An 18536-nucleotide genomic window follows, 5' to 3' on the forward strand; every position below is an offset into this window, starting at 1 on the left:
GGTCGGCAGGGTGCTGGGGATCCCTGCCACCCCTCTCTGTCTCTCCCACAGGCCGTTGAGCACTGCCGGCGTCACCTATGGAACTAGGAGCCACCTCCCCAGCTGGCCGGGCTTGCCCCGCCGTTTTGGTTCAGGATCCCGGGACCCCCTCCCTTGGGACGCACCTGCACCCACGGACGGCAACGGCAGGAGCCCACCGGCTTCACCACCCCAGCAGGGGCTGTGGGGCGTCCCAGCCACCTCTGCTGCTTCCTTTTCCACCCCTGGGGCTTGGATTTCCAAATCAGGTTAAGGGACAGTATTTTCAGGACTGGGGATTTCAGCCTTGACGTCTCTCAGGGCAACTGCAAAATCTCCATCCCCATCGTCACCCATATCCCCATCCCCACCCATATCCCCATCCCCACCCACATCCCCATTCCCATTCTCACCCCTATCCCCCTCCTCATCCCCATCCCCATGCCCATCCCACCCTGAACCAGTTGTAAAGCCCAGATCCTGCAACGTGGATCCATTCCTGTGGGCTGGGACGGTTTCTGCTGCCCAAATGCCGGCCCCCTGGTCCCGGCCGCTGGCAGCCTCGCACTGCAGGTCTTGTTGGCTTTTGGCAAGCCCAGCGCTTTGCTGGTCCCTCTTCAAATTGGGGTGGCTTTTTATTTTTTTTTCCCCCCTGGTCACCAGTTAAAGAAACAAAGTGGATTAAATTTACTTGCAATGCCCGGCTTTGCATGACATTTGCAGTACACTAATTTTGTGTCCAGCTGCCGGCCGCTGGCAGCCTCGCACTGCAGGTCTTGTTGGCTTTTGGCAAGCCCAGCGCTTTGCTGGTCCCTCTTCAAATTGGGGTGGCTTTTTATTTTTTTTTCCCCCCTGGTCACCAGTTAAAGAAACAAAGTGGATTAAATTTACTTGCAATGCCCGGCTTTGCATGACATTTGCAGTACACTAATTTTGTGTCCAGCTGATTGCTGGAGATAGATATATATATTTTAAGTATCCCCTGAACAAAAAATGAGTGAGTTTGGGGGCAAAGATTTCCTTTCAGGCACACAACCCTGCTGGGGGGGGTCCTGTGCCAACCCAGCCGTGGTGGCGAGGGACAGTGGGGCGCTGGCTCATCCCTCTCCGCCACGGGAGGGGGAATGCCCGTGGCGCCCAGTTCTGAGTGTGCACAGGAGCATCTCACTGCAAATAAACTCTTCCCATGAGCCTGGCTGGTTGTCTCCCTCCTCCTTGTCCTGGGGTGCCGGGGGGCTGGCGGCGTGGCAAGGGGGGGAAAACTTAGGGGAGGTTTAATGCTTCCTCCCAAATCCAGGGTGCAGCAACACCCAGGGTGGCGTCTCATGAAGTTGATGGATGGAGGGGAGAATTAAGGGTAAAAGGGGGTTTTCTTTTCAAAAGGTGATTTGGGTATGATGAATCTGGCGCGGCGCGGCACGGCTGGGGAAGAAGGACAACAGACAGGTTACCCAAAGCCATAGACAGTGTATTTCTGAGTCCCGTAACAGACCATGCCCGAAACTCTCCACAAGGTTACGATTGGAAACAAACCCCCGAACGAACAAACCTGAAAGCAAGAGAGAAGGGGAAAGAAAAGGGCATAAAAGACACGCACGAGCACTCCACATCCAGAAGCCCCAGTTATTGTCAGTCTCTCTCTTTTTCGAGGTCGCAACATGTTTTGGTAAAGCCAGCAAAATGGAGAAATGTTTTTGTTTTTTGGTCTTTCCTTGCCAGAAAGGTGACGTTAATGCCAAATGGGCTCGGCCTCTCCCCGCACTGCCCCGGCCCTCCCCGTGCCCGCGGTCGAGGTGTGACGGCTGCTTGGCCCCAGCCTGCGCCGGGGATGCTGCGGTGGCACATCGTCCGCACCTTCACTGCACCTTCACCCCTGTCCAGCCTGGACTCATTTGATTCGTTTAGCTTTTCTTTTTTGTTTTTTTAAAAAAAAACCCTCTTTTTTTAATAAGAAAAATAAAAAAAATTTAATGCTTTCATGGATAAATGAGTCCAGCCTGACTCATTTGATTCGTTTAGCTTTTCTTTTTTGTTTTTTTAAAAAAAAACCCTCTATAAGAAAAATAAAAAAAATTTAATGCTTTCATGGATAAATGACAGGCGACAGGCGACAAACCGGTCCTGAGAGCCCTTTCCTGGGGCCAAGCTCTCCAAGGCTGCCAGAGCGAACCGCACCGGTTGGCCTGGACTCCTTCTGCAGGGGAAGGGGGGGCCAAGCGCTGGTCTCGGGGTGCTCCCAGCCCCCGCCATGGCCCCCCTTGTCCATGCTTCGTTCCTGCTGGCCCCGGCTTGCCTAGAGGAGTACCCGCCGGGGATGCTGCGGTGGCACATCGTCCGCACCTTCACTGCACCTTCACCCCTGTCCAGCCTGGACTCATTTGATTCGTTTAGCTTTTCTTTTTTGTTTTTTTAAAAAAAAACCCTCTTTTTTTAATAAGAAAAATAAAAAAAATTTAATGCTTTCATGGATAAATGACAGGCGAGTAAAAGCAAACCGGTCCTGAGAGCCCTTTCCTGGGGCCAAGCTCTCCAAGGCTGCCAGAGCGAACCGCACCGGTTGGCCTGGACTCCTTCTGCAGGGGAAGGGGGGGCCAAGCGCTGGTCTCGGGGTGCTCCCAGCCCCCGCCATGGCCCCCCTTGTCCATGCTTCGTTCCTGCTGGCCCCGCCCTGCCTGGACTCCTTCTGCAGGGGAAGGGGGGGCCAAGCGCTGGTCTCGGGGTGCTCCCAGCCCCCGCCATGGCCCCCCTTGTCCATGCTTCGTTCCTGCTGGCCCCGGCTTTTGCCTAGAGGTACCACCGCCACCTCTCGTCATAACTCGGTGATCTCCAGCGGGCTCTCCATGATCACCTCCCGCATCTTGTGCAGGGGGGTGGACTTGGCCGACTCGGTGCGGGCGTTGTGGTCACTGTAGCCCCCGCAGTCAGCGGTCAGAGTCTCCAGCGAGCGACCCAGCACCTTCTGGTCATCCTCGGGCAGGCTGTTGAGGTCGGAGGCGAGCAGCGTGCCCGTGCTGCCGTGCACCATGTGAATGCCGTCGGGACCTTTCAGCTCCACTGGCTGCTTGTGTCGGAAGCGGAGGCTGCCCTGGCCGGGGCCGCGCTCCTCCTCCTCCTCCTCCATCTCCTTCTGGATCAGCTGCAAAAGGTCCACGGAGCGGGGGAATCACCACCGCAGCCAGAACAGATCCTGGCTTCCCCGCCTCTGAACCTCCTGCAATGCTGGAGCCCAGCGGGAGGGATGGGACCCTCCACTTCTGAAGCAACCTCAGAGCATGGCAATGAGGATCACCAGCACGATGATGATCTCCAGCTGGATCTCTCGCTCATTGGGTGGGCGCCCCAGCTCAGGCGCCGGCTGCTGGCTGGGTGGTGTGTCCCACAGCAGCCCCTGCAGCGGCTGAGGTTTGGACCTGGGTTGGCATTTGGGCTTGTATGAGGGTGGTGGTGCAGGAGGCAGACAAGGAAAGGAGTCAAGGGAAGGCTGGATGGGTTGGAGGGCGATGAGGGCAAGGACGGATGGGGGGCAGAAGGGCTGAAAGGTGTCTCCTGTCCCACTGCTCTCCTCCACTTTGTTTGCTCCATGTTTTGCCCCCCATGAAGAGGGGGAAGGCTGTGGGAGGAGCTGCTTCTCCCCCCACCAGTCCTCCTGCACCAAAACCCTCTGTCCCAGCCTTTTTGCCCCAAAAACCTGCTAGGCTGATAAGCTCAGAGGAGCAGAGGGGAGGGAAGATGTGCCCATGTGTGTGCAGGGACCTGCAGCTTCTTGGCCAGCCTCGGCAGAGAGACAGGGAGGTGATGGACAGAGCCCACTCCGCAAAGAGGGGGTTCCTCCCCCAGGGTGGGAGAGACTGAGGGAGAGGGTGCTGCTGATGCTCAGAGGAAACACAGGGGGTCACGAGAGCTGGGGCACTGTGGGGAACTGGCAGCCTCAGTGGAAAACCAGCGTCTGGCTCATTTTGGCCAAGCAGAGACGGGGGGAACACTGGGTGACAGGGACCACGGCCGCGGGGAGTGACCGCAGCCTGCAGGGCTGGGAAGACACACTGCATCCCAGAGGGCACGGCAAGCATCTCCCCATGCCCATGCACACCCCGTCTACCTCCGAGACCGAGGAGCGGTCCCCCTGACTGGCGGTGGCCTTATGCACCATCCGCTGGGCAAAGAGTTTTTTCAAGTGCATGTAATCATCCAGGACCACCTTCAAGAGAGAGCCCTGAGCGTAGGGGGAGAGACAACAGGTTATCCAAGGGAGATGGTTTGGTCGGAGGGAGGCTGGCCTCATCCCAGCATTTTTTTGAGCAATATCACCCTCCGGTGCTGCAGCCGTGAACCTGGAAGCCGTAGCGGTAGAAGACCCCTTGGTGGACGATGCCTGAACTCATCACTCACCTTGATGGGTCCCTCCCGCATGATCTGCCCCAGCTTGGCAATGTTGTCGTACTCCTGGATGGCTGCCCGCAGGTAGCGGTCATCCTCGGGCTTGGCTGCGGAGGGCTCTCTCCCGAAGGTCCCCTGCAGGAGGAGAGAGTGGCTGAGGAGGCAGTGTGGGCATTGGGCACGGGGAGGAGGTGTCCTGGCAGGGGCCATGTCTCACGTGGGTGCGGGCAGGGCTGTTCCAGAGGTCGGTGATCTCACTTAGGTTCTCCGGCAGGTCGTCCTCGTGCTCTGCCTGTGCCGCCAGCTCCATGTTCCTGCAGAAGGGGTCCAGCCACACCGGGTTGGCCCTGACCAGGGGAAAGGAGCAGCCCTCAGTGCAAGCAAAGAGCAGCATCATCTGTAGCCCCATCCAGAGCCCAGATGCTGAGGTTGTGCTGCCTCCTCCTGCCCTGTGCAGGCATGAATTTGGCTGCTCTGGATCCAGATGTGTGTTGACACCCACCCATCATCTCTGCTTACCCCAAGCCTGGCCAGTATTGGCAGAGGCGGAGTCACAGGAGAAGGCACAAGGTCTTTTGGCTTTGAAAGCTCTCAAGGCAAGCACGCATCCCAGGGCCAGAGTCATGCCCCACATGGCATGCCTGGCGGCATCCCTCCACACAGCAGAGAGGCATCACGTCTCCACCTCCCGCGCATCCCTGGCTGCAAAACGCAGGCGCCCCTCTCTCGGGAGCAGCCTGCGATCCTGCAAGGTGGCAAACCATGGAGAGGAAGGAAAGGGAGAACGCACCCGTCAAAGGAGTACTTGTTGGTGTTTGGCATGTCCATGATGTCCATGAAGCCTCTATTCCCTGCAAAAGGCAGGGGCACGGGTTACAGGGCGGCACGTTGGTGGGCTGAGCAGCAAACCACGGGGCGGCATTCCTTTATCGGGGAGGGAAACTCGGCAACCAAAAAGGCACTGGCAGAGCCTGGATGCTGAGAAAAGCCTCCCACCATCGCACCTCGCTGAGCAGGAGCGCTTCTGATTTATACCCTGCTGACATCCCCCACGTCTCCCTGTGTACCCCCTCCATGCTCTTCATGCACCCTGCTGTCTCATGCAGCTGGAAAACCCCAAACGCTGCTCACCGGTGGAGCCAGCCACTATGGCTTTCAATTTCCTTTTGTGCCTGTGAAAGAAATACAGCAAATCAGGGAAGAAAATAAAGAAGATGCTCGAAAGGAGAGGAGGACACAGATTTGCAATAGCCCTGCAAACAGCCCTGGGACAGCAAGCTTGGCAGGGAGAGGCACTATCAGTATTAAAACCATTATATTTGGGGGGAAGAGGGGCAATTTCTGAACCCAGGCTGAGCTCTGCTGCAGAAGGTGTTGGGAAGCTGATGCCCTCCTTTGCTTGCTGGCACTGCCAGGGTCAGGAGCAGTCACATGGGTCCCCCTGGCCCGTGGGGAGATTGTGGCCAGTGGGACAGAGCCTGGGCGTTACTCACACTGTCCTGTAGTACCAGTTCATGAGGATGAAGAGCATGGCAGCCAGGAAGAGCAGGACAGCCAGCACGATGATTGCCATCTAGCAGAGACAGAGGGGTAGTGGCAACCTCTGGCACAGAGCCAGCACCCAGTGGTGGGCACCCACCCGAAATTATTTGGGTGAAACATCTCTCCAGGCCATGGATGGCCATGGAGGATGGGAAGGGACATCGTCCCACCTGCGAGCAGCAGCCATCTCCAGCGCCAACTGGGTGGTTACCTGCAGAGCCGAGAGGTCATCCGGGGCCCGGGTGGTGATGGCGGGCTGCACATCCAGCACATTGTAGTTCCTGAAGAGGTTCCTCAGCTGCTCCTTGTTCTCATCTATCATCTGAATCACCCTGGGAAGAGAAGGGTTGCTTGGGCATCTTGACATTAATGAGGGTCCCTGAGGACTCAGCAGGCCAGGTGATGGGCTGGGTGATGGGCCAGGTGACGTACCGTTCCACGTCCAGGATGCGGTTGGTCTCCCTGTTCACCACGTGGATCAGAAGCTCTGTCTGTGCGAAGTTCACCCGACCTTTCTTGTCAACATGGAACTGGGGAAAGACAGCAAGGTCTGCAGTGCGGGAGAGGTATCTCCTCCCAGGACATCTCCGGGGCATGTCCCAGGGTGTGCTCACATGGCAAGAGACCCTCAAGCCTGGCATGGGCTTGGTCTGGACCCCTTCAATACATCCCAGCCTGGGGTGTATCCGTCACCTTCAGACCTCAGGGGTGTCTATGGTTTATACAGACAGGGAACCCTCAAAGGAGACCTCCCAAGCAGCATGTGGAAGGTTACCTACCCCTTGAAGCAATCTCAAAGGTGGATGGTTACCTGCACATCATCCGTATTGACGATGGCGCCTGTGATGTTGGAAAGCAGGCTGATGAACTCCTCCTCAAACTGCCTGACTTTGTCAGGGATCTCATTGATGATGATTTTGACCCGCTGGTCATCCCGCAGGATGTAAATCCCCACAATGGCCGTGTCGTTGTGGCCTACCAGGTCAGAGGCCATGATGTCCACCACGAAGTAGCCGGGGTTGTAGGCCGTGAAGAGGTCAAAGGTTCGCAGGATCCCATCAAGGGTTCCTGGGGGAAGGACCGTCACAAGCCCAGGATTAGTGACCCTGGCCATGGGGACGTCTTTGGCCATGGGGACGTCTTTGGCCACAGAGACATCTCTGGCCATGGCCCCATGCTCCTGCAGCATGCAGGGTACGCACCAATGCTGAAGATGTTGGCCACCTCCTCAGAGTCGTTGGAGTGCTGCTTGATGTAGCGGATGCCCAAGATGTTGTACAAGACCAGGCTGTTATTGCCCACATCGGTGTCCACTGCGACCACTCTGATCAGCTCCGATCCCACCTTGGCGTCGGTGGCAACCCCTTTGAGAGATAGATGGGACAGGGACCTGGGGCCAGGCTGGCTCTCACTGCCCCTTCATCCGGCTGGATTTTCCCTGGAGCATCTCTGGCTCCTGGTGCGCCCCCAGATCCCGGCACCCCTTACCCGCTGTGTACTCCGACTTGGTGAACTGGGGGGACTGGTCATTGATGTCATCCAGGAAGATCCGCACCTCCTGAAGGGTCAGGTCCTCACTGAGGTCCCAGGGCTGGGCTCTGCCTGCCTGCTGGCCCTGGGGAGGGGACCAGTTCCTCTGGCTGGATGCTTTGACGATGATGGAGTAGTACGGCTCCTTCTCCCGGTCCAGGTCTTGCAAGACCTGCAGCTTCCCCTCTCGGCTCAGCTGGAAGTTGCTCTCCTGGTTCCCAGCTGGGTGCAGAAAGGGGTCCCCAGTTAGTCCCCTTCGGGCTCAGCATTTCTGAAATGCCACCTTGCCCGTTGACCAGGGCAGAAAAGCAGCGAGGAGATGATGGGAGTGAAGGAAACCCTTGGCGAGGGGGGTGCAGGGGGATGCAGAGCTGCCCATCCCCTCCTTGCTTGGCACCTACCTGCTATGAAGTAGTAGACGATGGCATTGGAGCCCTCATCTGCGTCCACTGCCCCAGTGACGTTCCCCACCACAGTGCCTGGCTGTGAGTGCTCAGGGATGGAAAGCGCCTGGTATTGGGGACTGTCCCTCTGCCAGAGACCCCAGGAGAAGGGAGGGTTATGAGCACTGAGGTGGCTTTAAATAAAAGCAGACAAATCCCATCATGCTCCCCACCATGGTGATGCCCAGCAGTGCATGCTCCATCGCATGTGCTCGCCGGCATCCCCATCCCTGCATCCCCTGTGTGCCATCCCCTCCATCCTGGCGCCTTACGGGTGGCCTGAGGAAGACGGGCTCATTGTCATCGATGTCATCGAGCGCAACCTGAAGGGGCTGCATGGTCTCGTAGGCTGGCTGGCCCTGGTCGCAGGCCACGATGATCAGCTGGGGAGAGAGGCAAAAGGGCCATCCTGGGCAAAGCCACGTGGGCCAGGAGACATTGCTGAGGCAAGGACAGAGAGGACAGCTGGGTGGTGGAGGATTTTTGGGGGATTTAACAGGGAATTGGGAGCTGGCCCACCAGGATGCAACTCCCCGATGGTACTTGATAGCCACCCAGTTCCTGCTAAGGTGTGACATCTTCATGACTGTGGCAGCTGACCCATCCCCACCACATCACTTGCATCCCACCAGCCCCGCATCAGGCCCGCAGCCTCGAGGACCATCCCAGCCACCTCGCGGGTGCGCTGCTGCCTGGCTCACGTTGTACACCGCCTGCTTCTCCCGGTCCAGCCGCATGGCCGTCTGGATCAGCCCGCTGACTGAGTCGATGGTGAAGTACTCCCAGTCTTTGTTCCCCGCCCCGGTTTTCAGCAGGTTGTAGAGCACCGCTCCGTTGAGGCCCTCGTCTTTGTCCTTGGCGTAGACCTCGTAGACGTTGGACCGCAGGGGGATCTCCTGCTTGCACACGTGCAGCCCCTCAGCCCTGGCATTGCACGCAAACTGCCTGCTCCCCCTGCCGCTCCAAACCCCCTTGTATTGGGGTCAGCAGGCTCCCGCTGCCCAAAACCCAACTGGGGGCTGGCAATGTGGAGTCATGATTCCCTTCAGCAGGGAGGCTGCTCCATGCATGCGCCAGGGACTGGCTGAGCCAAGCCTGGCTTCCCAGAAAGGAGAAATATCTTAAATGTCAGCATTTCAGCCCTTGTTTATAAACAGGCTTGCCACGCAGCAACTGGCTGTTTCCTTATTTTGCATGCTGCTGAGGTTTCTGTTCCCCAAAGTTGCCTCAGCATCCCTGCTCCCACATATGAAGAAGGGCTGTATTGACCATCCAGCCCCATGACCCAAACCTTCTTGCCACATGTTAAATCAAGGTTGTGTTCCATCCTGGGTGGAGATGGAGACTGGATTTTGCCACCGGTAGGCACGAGTGCTCCTGGGCACGGTCTCGGCATGCCATGAGCCCCGCTCCCTCTCAAGGGATTTACCTCCTTGATGTGCAGGATGGTGCCGTTGGGTGGGCGGACAAAGACGGGGCGGTTGTCATTGATGTCGATGACCTCGATGTGGAGCATGGTGGTCCCCCAGAGAGGGGGATGCCCCTTGTCTGTGGCCACTACGGTCAGGTTGAACCTCTCGTAGGACTGCAAGCGCCGCCGGGACATGATGAGCCCAGAGTTTTTATTGATCTTGAAAGCCTCTGGGTGCAGAAAAAACACATCTCTGGCTCAGGACACTTCGCACCAGATAAATTATGATTAGAAACCAGTATACCAGCTGAAGCACACCCTTCACTGGTGGGAAATCCCTGTCAAGGGGTGATGGAGCAGAGCTGGCTGCCTGAGGCCAGGGGTGTGGATGGTCTCAGGGTTTTCAGAGCATCCCTGCCCACTGCCGCATCCCTGCTACTGGGCAGTGCCAAGGGCCCTGCTCCCAGGCCACTCCGGTCTGTGTTTCACTCCTGTCCAGGCTGGGACAGGGCAGTGGTCAGAGGAGCCCATGGGTCTCAGGAAAATGAACGTTCTGCCATTCCCCTCTACATTTAAGCTGGCTTTTGCCTGGTTCCCATCACTCCTTGGTGTGCAGAGATATACTGGATTTCAGGCACTATCACTATCTACCCACAACCTCCTAGCCCTTCTTAGCTTTCCTCTAAAGCGTGCAGTGAGTTTGCTCCAAGACACACTTGTGTACATAGAAAGTCCTGCTGGGGCAGACAAGAGGATAAGCCAAGGCTGAGCTGCAGGACGAAGGCAGGCAAAGCTGTAACATGCCACACCACGAGGAACTGGGAACTGTGGAGCAATACCGAAAGCTCCATGCTTTCGGTATTGCTCCTGGGAGTGCGTGCACAACTTCACTCCAAACCAGCTGCAGGACATGGGATGTAGGTTTGATCCCTGTGTCTCCTCCAATTGCTCCTCATCATAACCCTCCTCCCTGGGGAGGAGCCTCCCACTGAGAGCACCTACCTGCTCCAGGGCCCTCGATGCTGTAGGTCATCACGCCATTATCCCCTTCGTCCAGGTCGGTGGCAGTCATGGTGATCACCGATGTCCCTGCTGGCTCGTTCTCGTAGACACTGGTGCTGAACTGGCTCTTGCTGAACTGGGGCCTGAAGTCGTTGATGTCCAGGACTGTGATCAGCACCTTTGACAAAGCACAGCCGTCTGGGTGACGTGAGGCTGGAGACAGCCAGGCAGCCCCTGGGGGCCATACCCCTGCTGTGACCCGTGGCTCTGCTGCAGGAGCGCGGTGCCCTTCCTGCTATTCGTTTAGCTCTGCTAGCTGAATTCCTGCTTCCAACAATGGGGGCCACCGTGGCCGGGGCACCCATTCATGCTGGAGCAATTGCAGACAATAGCATCACCCTCCCCTGCCCCTTCTGCTCCATCCCCTCCTGCCGACGTGCCGTTCCCGCGGCACAAAGTCCCCTGCACCATCTACCCCACAGCCCCTGGGGTCATCTGCTCTTCCTTCTGCTTAATTCCTCCCCAGAGCCACCAGCAAGCCTGCTGGGGAGGAAAGCCTGAGGTTTAACACCTTCTTGCTGGTGACCACCACATGACGGGTGGTGGGAGGAGGAGAGCCCTACCTGCACGGAGTTCTCCCGACGGTTACTGGAGACGTCCCTAGGGTTATCCCGGGCCACGGCTGTCAGGGTGTAGTGATCCTTCTTCTCCCGGTCCAGGGCTGACAGGATGTAGATGTCACCCTGCAGCACACAGAGACCTTCAGGTGGATCTCGTCTGGCAGAGCTGGTACTCAAGAAGGGGCAGAAGGTGAGGTGCAGGAGCAAGGGCACAAGGTGGGACCATCTCAGCCTCCCCTCCCTTCTCCCTCTGTTCTGGCCTTGGTTGGCTCCTTACCGTGTTGGGATTTATCCCAAACTTGCCCTCTCCATCCCCCAGGCTGTACTGGATGAGAGCAAAATGCCCAGAATCTGCATCCGTGGCCTTGACCCTCAGGATGACAGTACCCAATGGCACGTCCTCAAAGACAGCTTTCTGCAAGCAAAGGGAGCAGGCAGGACTGGTTGCTGCATCACTTGCTGTTTTAGTGGGCAGTAACCAAGGGTGCAGGGTGGCATCCAGGGATGGACACAGCAGGACCCAGAACAAGATGTTCACACAGAGTACATTGGTGGGTTGACCATCTTCTTCAGACAGTTCAAGCACAGACAGAGGGAAGAGAAGGTGTCCCAGAGAACCCCCAGCTCTGTGCCCGTCCTTTCCAGGCAGGCACTGCCCAGCCCCACATGGACTTGGATGGGGGAGCCCAGCTCACCTGGTAGGATGGTTGGCTGAAAATGGGATTGTTGTCATTGATGTCCACTATCTGGAGGTACACAGGGATCTCAGCGGATCTGCGGGGAGAGCCGTTGTCGGAAGCTCGGACGGTAAAGTTCAACCACTGCACCTCCTCATAGTCCACTGTCCTGTTGGCCACGACCTTCCCTAGAGGATGGCAGACCCTGAAATGAGAAACCTGCCGCAGGCCACCGACCTGCCCCAGACTCCCACCTCCCCAGGCCACTGACCTGCCGACTGGTCTTCGAGGCAGGCGTAGCCTTCCGGGGAGAGATTCAGCAGCTCGTAGGTGATCTGCCCATTGGCACCTTTGTCCGGGTCCACCGCTGAGATGGAGATGAGTGTGGTGCCCTGCGTGGCTCCCTCCAGGATCCTTTCGGTGAAATAGGTGACCCCAAAGGGGCGGAAGCGGGGCGTGTTGTCATTGACATCCAAGATATTGACTGTCAGCTTGGCTGTGGCCATGATGGAGACCACAGGGGAAGATAAGAGGAAGAGGAGAAGTGAGAAAGAGAAGGGAAGGAAGGATGGGAGAAAGGAGGCTTGTAAAGATACAAGCATGAAACTCCAGGAAAGCCAACTAAATGGAGCTGGTTCATTAAGAAAAATGGCAATATTCAGCAAAGCCGCTATGCCCTGAGCTGGCTGTAGGACAGTCTCACCTACTTCAGACCTACTCCTGATCTGTGTGTGCCTTCTCACACACGGGCCTGGATTTACCAGGAGCAGGGCGGCAAGACGTCATGGGGATGCTAATGAAGAAACAGGTGTCTCCCATGGTATGGTTATAGGCACATGGTCCTCTCCATCCCCAGTGCAGCCCTGGGACGTCCAGGCCACTCGCTAAAGGAGGGCTCAGAGGAGAACCTGAACCTGCTGGGAGTTGGACGAGGACTGCTCCCACTGGAAATGTTGCTGGTCAGGATGGAGATGGAGGTGGGAGAGCTGCTGGCTACCCAGAAGCTGTGCTGGTGCCTGGGAAAGGCTGTGCTAGCCCCTTGTAGCCACCAGCCCCAGCCCCGCGCTGCCTGGCAGGAGCCCACGCTTACCGTTGGGCACGCTGACCGAACGGTCGATGACTTCACTGGCATTGTCATGGACGGAGATGGTGACCTCGTAGGTGGCCACCAGTTCCCGGTTGAGGGGGGTTTTGATCTTCACAGCTCCTGGGAACCCCAAAAAGATGGGGGTCACAGGCTGTGCCTGCACCCCCACACTGAGGACCCTCAGCAGACCGGTCTGCACCAGCCGACTGCTGCACCCTCTACTGCACTTGCTCTCTGCCTCTCCCCAAAGGCTAAACAGGGAAAACACTCGATAGCTATGGGAGAAGACAACTTCTCTCCCTCTGCTCTCCATCTCCTGCCTTCCTGCCTGCTCTGCTCTGCCCAGCTAACTGGGTCTTACGCTGCCTCAGCCAGGGTAAGGGTTTGGGTTGTGCGGACAAGAGGGGTTTGGGAGCAACTGCTGCTGCTCCTCTGCATGACCCCATCCACCTTAGCTCAGCATCTGGGTGTCTTTAAGAGTCTTGTCCCGTATCCTTTCCAACAAGGGTGCTTTTCTTTCCTGGATCAGCTCTGTGCTTCCAAAACAGACGTGGGGAGCTCCTGGCCCTCCTTCCCTGAGGGTAGAGCCCGCTGCCCACCACTTACCCCAGAGTTGCCCCCCTACTCCCCCCATTGAGGGTGCCTGCGTCTGGTCTGCCAAGGCTGAGCAGCCCCTGGCCCGCAGCGGGGCTGTCTGCAATGGTGATGGGTGAGATGGAGGGAGGCGACGGATGGCGCAGAGAGAGAAATGAACACAGATACAGAGACAAACCTGGCAGGCAGAGGGCAGGAAAGGAAAGAAAAGGGTTAGTTAAGTCAGTTGGATGGGGAAGAGAGGACAGGACAGGGTGAGATGGGGCAGCCAGAGGAGGATACTGGGGAGACAGGAGGGGAGCATCATCTCCCCATGCCTCAGACACCTACCTCCAGGCAGAGAAGAGGAAGCAGAAGTGAGGAGAGGGGTCCGCGCCGCCCGCGCCACCCTTCCTGCTCTCCTACCTGTCCTAAAATCCACCATGAATGCTCCTTGCTGGTTGGGCACCAGCGCATCCGTGTCATCACGGGCCACAATCTCCAGCAGGTAGTACTCCAGGCGAGGGTGGAGGTCCCGGTCAATGGCGGTCACCTCAGCCACCACGGTGCCGGGGGCGGCTGACTCGAGGACACTGACTGTCTGGATGGGGTTGATGAACTCAGGCCGGCAGTCATTGACGTCGTCGATGAAGAGGCTGATGGTGGCGGTGCCCGAGAGCGCTGGCGTGCCCTGGTCCACGGCCACCACCGTCAGCCGGTAGGCATCCCGCTCCTCCCGGTCAATGCTGATGTTGGCCACACGGATCACCCCCGTGGCGGCGTCAATCAGGAACCTGTCCTGGCCGCCGCCCTCGATCCGGTAATCCAGCTGCTGATTGAGGCCACTGTCGGCATCCGTGGCCATCACCTGGAGGACGGAGAAGCCTGGAAAGGGGGGACAGGGCTCTCTCAAGCGAGGGCAGCAACAAGCCCCCAGTCCCAAGGCAAATACTGTCAAGCAATGTGGGCAGCCCCAATTCCCAAATTTTCCCTTCAACCTCATCCTGGCCAGCCCTGACACTGGGATCTGGATCTTCACAGTCCCAGGGGGACACCCAGGTCTCCCCATTGCCCACCCTCACATCCAGTCCCAGCCCTCTCCTGACCTGGGGGGCTGTTTTCCCGCAGCCATGCCGTGACAGACGCTGGCTGGAAGACGGGGCGGTTGTCATTGTCATCCAGGATGGTCACTGCCAGGCTGGCCGTGCTGTTCAGCCCCCCTACGTCACAAGCCACCAGTGTGAACTCCAGGCAAGGGTCTGGCAAAGCTTCTCGGTCTATCACGTCACCGCGCTTCACTGAAACGACACCTGGAGGAGGGGAAAAGCCCGGTGACAGGCCCCATGGCTGCCTGGTGGCCTCAGGCTGGGGAGGGGGACCTGTCGAGCCACCCCACCTGTCCTGTTGTCGATAACAAAGAAGTCAAGGGATGCCTCCAGGAGCTGGTAGGTCACCATGGCATTGCTGCCCTGGTCACTGTCCAGAGCTAGGATGGGTCCATTGAGCACTGTGACCAGAGCCCCTGGATGGGATGGCAAGAGTTAGGGAGGGTGGCAGCCCCCTGTGGAGCCCACCCCCCCCTGCCCCAGTGATGCATGAGAGATGGCAATGGATGGAGGAGGTGACAGAGCGGGGCCTCGCAGGGCACGAAGCAGCGGGGGGGTGGCTGCTGCAGCCTTGCAAACCAACTCGCGAGGCCCAGGCGAGGCAGCGGGACATCCGGCTAAAAACAAACATGTCGCCCGGGGTGTCACTGCCAGGCTGGCCGTGCTGTTCAGCCCCCCTACGTCACAAGCCACCAGTGTGAACTCCAGGCAAGGGTCTGGCAAAGCTTCTCGGTCTATCACGTCACCGCGCTTCACTGAAACGACACCTGGAGGAGGGGAAAAGCCCGGTGACAGGCCCCATGGCTGCCTGGTGGCCTCAGGCTGGGGAGGGGGACCTGTCGAGCCACCCCACCTGTCCTGTTGTCGATAACAAAGAAGTCAAGGGATGCCTCCAGGAGCTGGTAGGTCACCATGGCATTGCTGCCCTGGTCACTGTCCAGAGCTAGGATGGGTCCATTGAGCACTGTGACCAGAGCCCCTGGATGGGATGGCAAGAGTTAGGGAGGGTGGCAGCCCCCTGTGGAGCCCACCCCCCCCTGCCCCAGTGATGCATGAGAGATGGCAATGGATGGAGGAGGTGACAGAGCGGGGCCTCGCAGGGCACGAAGCAGCGGGGGGGTGGCTGCTGCAGCCTTGCAAACCAACTCGCGAGGCCCAGGCGAGGCAGCGGGACATCCGGCTAAAAACAAACAGACAGACACATCCGTCAGATGGGTGGCACCAGCACCCTGCCGCTGAGGGCATCATCTGGAGGCACCCAAACCCTTCACCTGGGATGTCCCTTGATGGCAGAACAGGGAGGTACCTGAGGTCTTGGAGCAGGAGCAATTTAAATGGCAGGAAGGCAACAAAAAAAAGAATATTTCTAGCCCTTTGGCTGGGAAATGTCTACCTGGACAGGCTGGACTCTTTTTATTTCTAACCCCCGGAGCAAGGCGGCTCCAGGTGTTGGTGATGGAGAGATGGCACCCTGTCCCCTGCAGGGATGTCAGGCAGGTTGGCGTCCTTGAGGTAAGGGCTGCCCCCAGGGCTCGGCTCAGACCATGGGCACATCTTGCTGTCTGCAGCTGAGCAATTCCCAAACAGGGCCAATTTCTCACAGGGTTGTGCCTGACCTGTGCCAGGAAGGGTTTCCACCGGCAGCATGGACCAAAGCCACGGTCTCCTCAAGGCTTACCTCCCTGGGCGGTTGGCAGGAGCCCTTCATACTCAGCATCCCCATCCCACTGACCTGCAGCCCTTCCCTGCTCAGCGTTGTGTCTCCTCCACGACAGCCAGGAGACACCTCCCCTCACCCAGCCCCCAAAGGGAGTCTCCAGGAGCCACCTAAGGGAGTGAAGAGAGACCTACCTGGGGGTGAGTTCTCCATCACCTCGGCTTGGTAGGAGCTCTGGGTGAAGAGGGGGCGGTTGTCATTCTCATCCGCTATGGAAATGACCAGCAGGTCAAAATCCTAAAGGAAAACGGGGACAAGAGGGCGATGACCGCAACGTCCTTTCCTCGACCTCACCTCCCGCCTCTCTCACCTCCAGCTTGGTGCTGGTCAAAGCTGGATCCCTGTGCAACCATGATGCTGTGTTCCCTGGACCACCCTGGGGGGGTCTGCAGGGACCATCACCCCAGGGCTGGGCATCCCTTCCCAGCCTGCACCCCAAAGGGTGGTGCGTGGGACATCCTGGCAGGGCCAAAGGATGCTCCTGTGTCGTCCAGCTCTCCAGCCCAACTTTGTCCCACCTTCTGCGACATCTACTGCTGTTGCATGGAGTCAACATGAGATGTTGGACTTGCCTTCAATTCTACTGGTCCTGTTATCTGATGGGGAGGGGCTTGCAGCCCCCTCCTTGTGACCCCCAGATGCTTTTGGGGGATGAGGTTGCTATTGGAAACGCTGTGCGTAAATGCACCGCCTGTTTTTGGCCACGGCAGGAGCCCCTTCTCCCACCCGCCCTGCCATCTGTGCCACTGGAGGCCTCAGCAGTGTCTGTAATTACCCGCCTGGCATTGCGTATGTTCTCGGGGTTGTCCTTCACCGTGATGGTCAGCCTGTACTCCGCCACCCGCTCCCTGTCCAGCGGGCGGTTTACATAGACGATGCCGCTCTACCGAGAAAAAAGGGAGAAAATAGGTACAAGGGATGTGAGACATGCTTCCCCCGGGGCATCTGCCAGGGCAGGGTGAGGGAAGGCAGGGCTCCGGGGCCAGGGGTGCCCACCCTCCGTGTCCCAGATCCCACCCCCCGGTGTGGGGCGGCTGCAATCGCCGGGGCCATACAGTGCTGTTGATGTAGAAGGCATTCTCCGTGTTGCCTGACGTTATGTCGAAGGTCAGGAGGGCGTTCGGCCCCTTGTCCACATCCTGGGCAAGGACGCGGGTGACGAAGCTGGAGACGGGGGCGTTCTCGCTGAGGGTGAGGTTCATCGGGAGGTTGAGGAGCACGGGGTCATTGTCGTTGATGTCCAGCACACGGATGCTCACCAGCATCTGCCGGGGAGAGAAGCGGCGCGGGCACATGGCACCTATTTCCATCCCTCCCATCCTTTTTTTGTACCCCAGGCAAGAGGTGGGCTTCCCCACTCAGCCCACTATGGTCTGGGGGAGGAAAACCCCAGGAACAAGGGGAAGGAGGAGGAGGGCAGAAAAGCGAAGGCAGAGGAGACCCCGAGGAAGGAGCTGGGGATGGGGGACAGCACCCCGCAGCCCCCCATGCCGCCCTGAGGGACTCACTGTGGAGCTGAGGGGGGGCACCCCCCGGTCCTGGGCGGCGATGGTGAGGTTGTAGAAGGGGATGTTCTCGCGGTCCAGCTCAGCATCCTTCCGCACCCGCAGCTCCCCTTCCACTGGGGAGATCACAAACTCCCCTGCCAGAGACAGCGGGGCCCTGGCTTGTGCCGTGCTGCTGTGAACGGCCTGGCTCCCAAAGGGGACGGCTTGTTTCAGAGCCGGGGGACAGGCACCACAGTGGGCTTGGGGACAACAGCACCAGTGCCCCATTATTGCAGACATGGGAGGACTGGGGGCAGCTGGGGTTTATCCCAGGGACCGATCCACCCCCAGGTACCAGCAGGAGCAGGGAATGTGGGTTGCATGGCCAAATAAGAGGTGCTCATACTCCTTCGTTGGGCCTTTCTGAAGGTGCCATCAGCCCTCCAAGCACCTGCCCGTGCCCCATGATGGCCAGAGCAGGGTGGGCTACACGGCACGGCCCTCCCCGAGCCAAGGAGCTGCATCCTGGTTGTTCTGGAAATGCTTTGCAGCAGGGTCAGCTTGGAGACGGAACTGGGCTCTGCCTTCCAGATACCCTGGGCTAAAGTCACCACCCGTTCAGAGAGGGACAGCCATACGTCCCCATGGCTGGGGATGCCTGTAGCTCCTCTGCCACCTGCTCCGGGGTGCTGGTGGGGCTAGAGCTACAGCTTCACCATGGGGTGCAGAGCAACCTGGTCCCCAAACACCCTGCAAACCCCATGGGGGTGAGGGGACAGGGCTGTGTGCTTGCAGCTGTCCGTTTCTCTTTCTGCGGTCTGTTTCTTTGCCTTTTTTATTTTTTTGCCTTGATTGTTTAGCAGATTTCCCCCCTCCCTTGCACAAGCCCTGGCCACCCCCTCAGCCGGCCATGAACAGGTTAAGTTTCCTGTTGCTCAAAACAGGA

General features: G+C 58.5%; 2 protein-coding genes across 2 annotated transcripts in view; one reads left to right on the forward strand and one right to left on the reverse strand.

Moving 5' to 3' along the window:
• LOC103908239 (prosaposin) overlaps positions 1–87 on the forward strand; it is an 8172-nt gene extending 8085 nt beyond the window's left edge. Inside the window, exon 15 of the mRNA XM_019474924.1 lies at positions 52–87. Within this exon, the coding sequence (XP_019330469.1) occupies positions 52–87 (36 nt within the window). The remainder of the gene's footprint in view (positions 1–51) is intronic.
• A 2740-nt stretch (positions 88–2827) lies between these two features.
• The window catches only part of CDH23 (cadherin related 23), a 208079-nt gene continuing 192370 nt past the window's right edge, over positions 2828–18536 (reverse strand). The window contains exons 41-69 of the mRNA XM_019474917.1: positions 17612–17745; positions 17159–17368; positions 16879–16986; positions 16238–16340; positions 15240–15365; positions 14387–14590; positions 13707–14165; positions 12711–12827; positions 11892–12116; positions 11639–11808; positions 11221–11358; positions 10947–11066; positions 10324–10501; positions 9340–9551; positions 8612–8806; positions 8183–8293; positions 7869–7998; positions 7426–7689; positions 7140–7301; positions 6749–7005; positions 6370–6467; positions 6149–6269; positions 5889–5968; positions 5527–5567; positions 5186–5246; positions 4613–4742; positions 4408–4530; positions 4118–4231; positions 2828–3154 (exon numbers count right to left, since the gene is read on the reverse strand). Of these exons, the coding sequence (XP_019330462.1) occupies positions 2828–3154; positions 4118–4231; positions 4408–4530; positions 4613–4742; positions 5186–5246; positions 5527–5567; positions 5889–5968; positions 6149–6269; positions 6370–6467; positions 6749–7005; positions 7140–7301; positions 7426–7689; positions 7869–7998; positions 8183–8293; positions 8612–8806; positions 9340–9551; positions 10324–10501; positions 10947–11066; positions 11221–11358; positions 11639–11808; positions 11892–12116; positions 12711–12827; positions 13707–14165; positions 14387–14590; positions 15240–15365; positions 16238–16340; positions 16879–16986; positions 17159–17368; positions 17612–17745 (4718 nt within the window). The remainder of the gene's footprint in view (positions 3155–4117; positions 4232–4407; positions 4531–4612; positions 4743–5185; positions 5247–5526; positions 5568–5888; positions 5969–6148; positions 6270–6369; positions 6468–6748; positions 7006–7139; positions 7302–7425; positions 7690–7868; positions 7999–8182; positions 8294–8611; positions 8807–9339; positions 9552–10323; positions 10502–10946; positions 11067–11220; positions 11359–11638; positions 11809–11891; positions 12117–12710; positions 12828–13706; positions 14166–14386; positions 14591–15239; positions 15366–16237; positions 16341–16878; positions 16987–17158; positions 17369–17611; positions 17746–18536) is intronic.

The sequence above is a fragment of the Aptenodytes forsteri genome, unplaced genomic scaffold (genome assembly GCF_000699145.1).
Source record: "Aptenodytes forsteri isolate BGI_AS27 unplaced genomic scaffold, ASM69914v1 Scaffold349, whole genome shotgun sequence".
NCBI lineage: Eukaryota > Metazoa > Chordata > Aves > Sphenisciformes > Spheniscidae > Aptenodytes > Aptenodytes forsteri.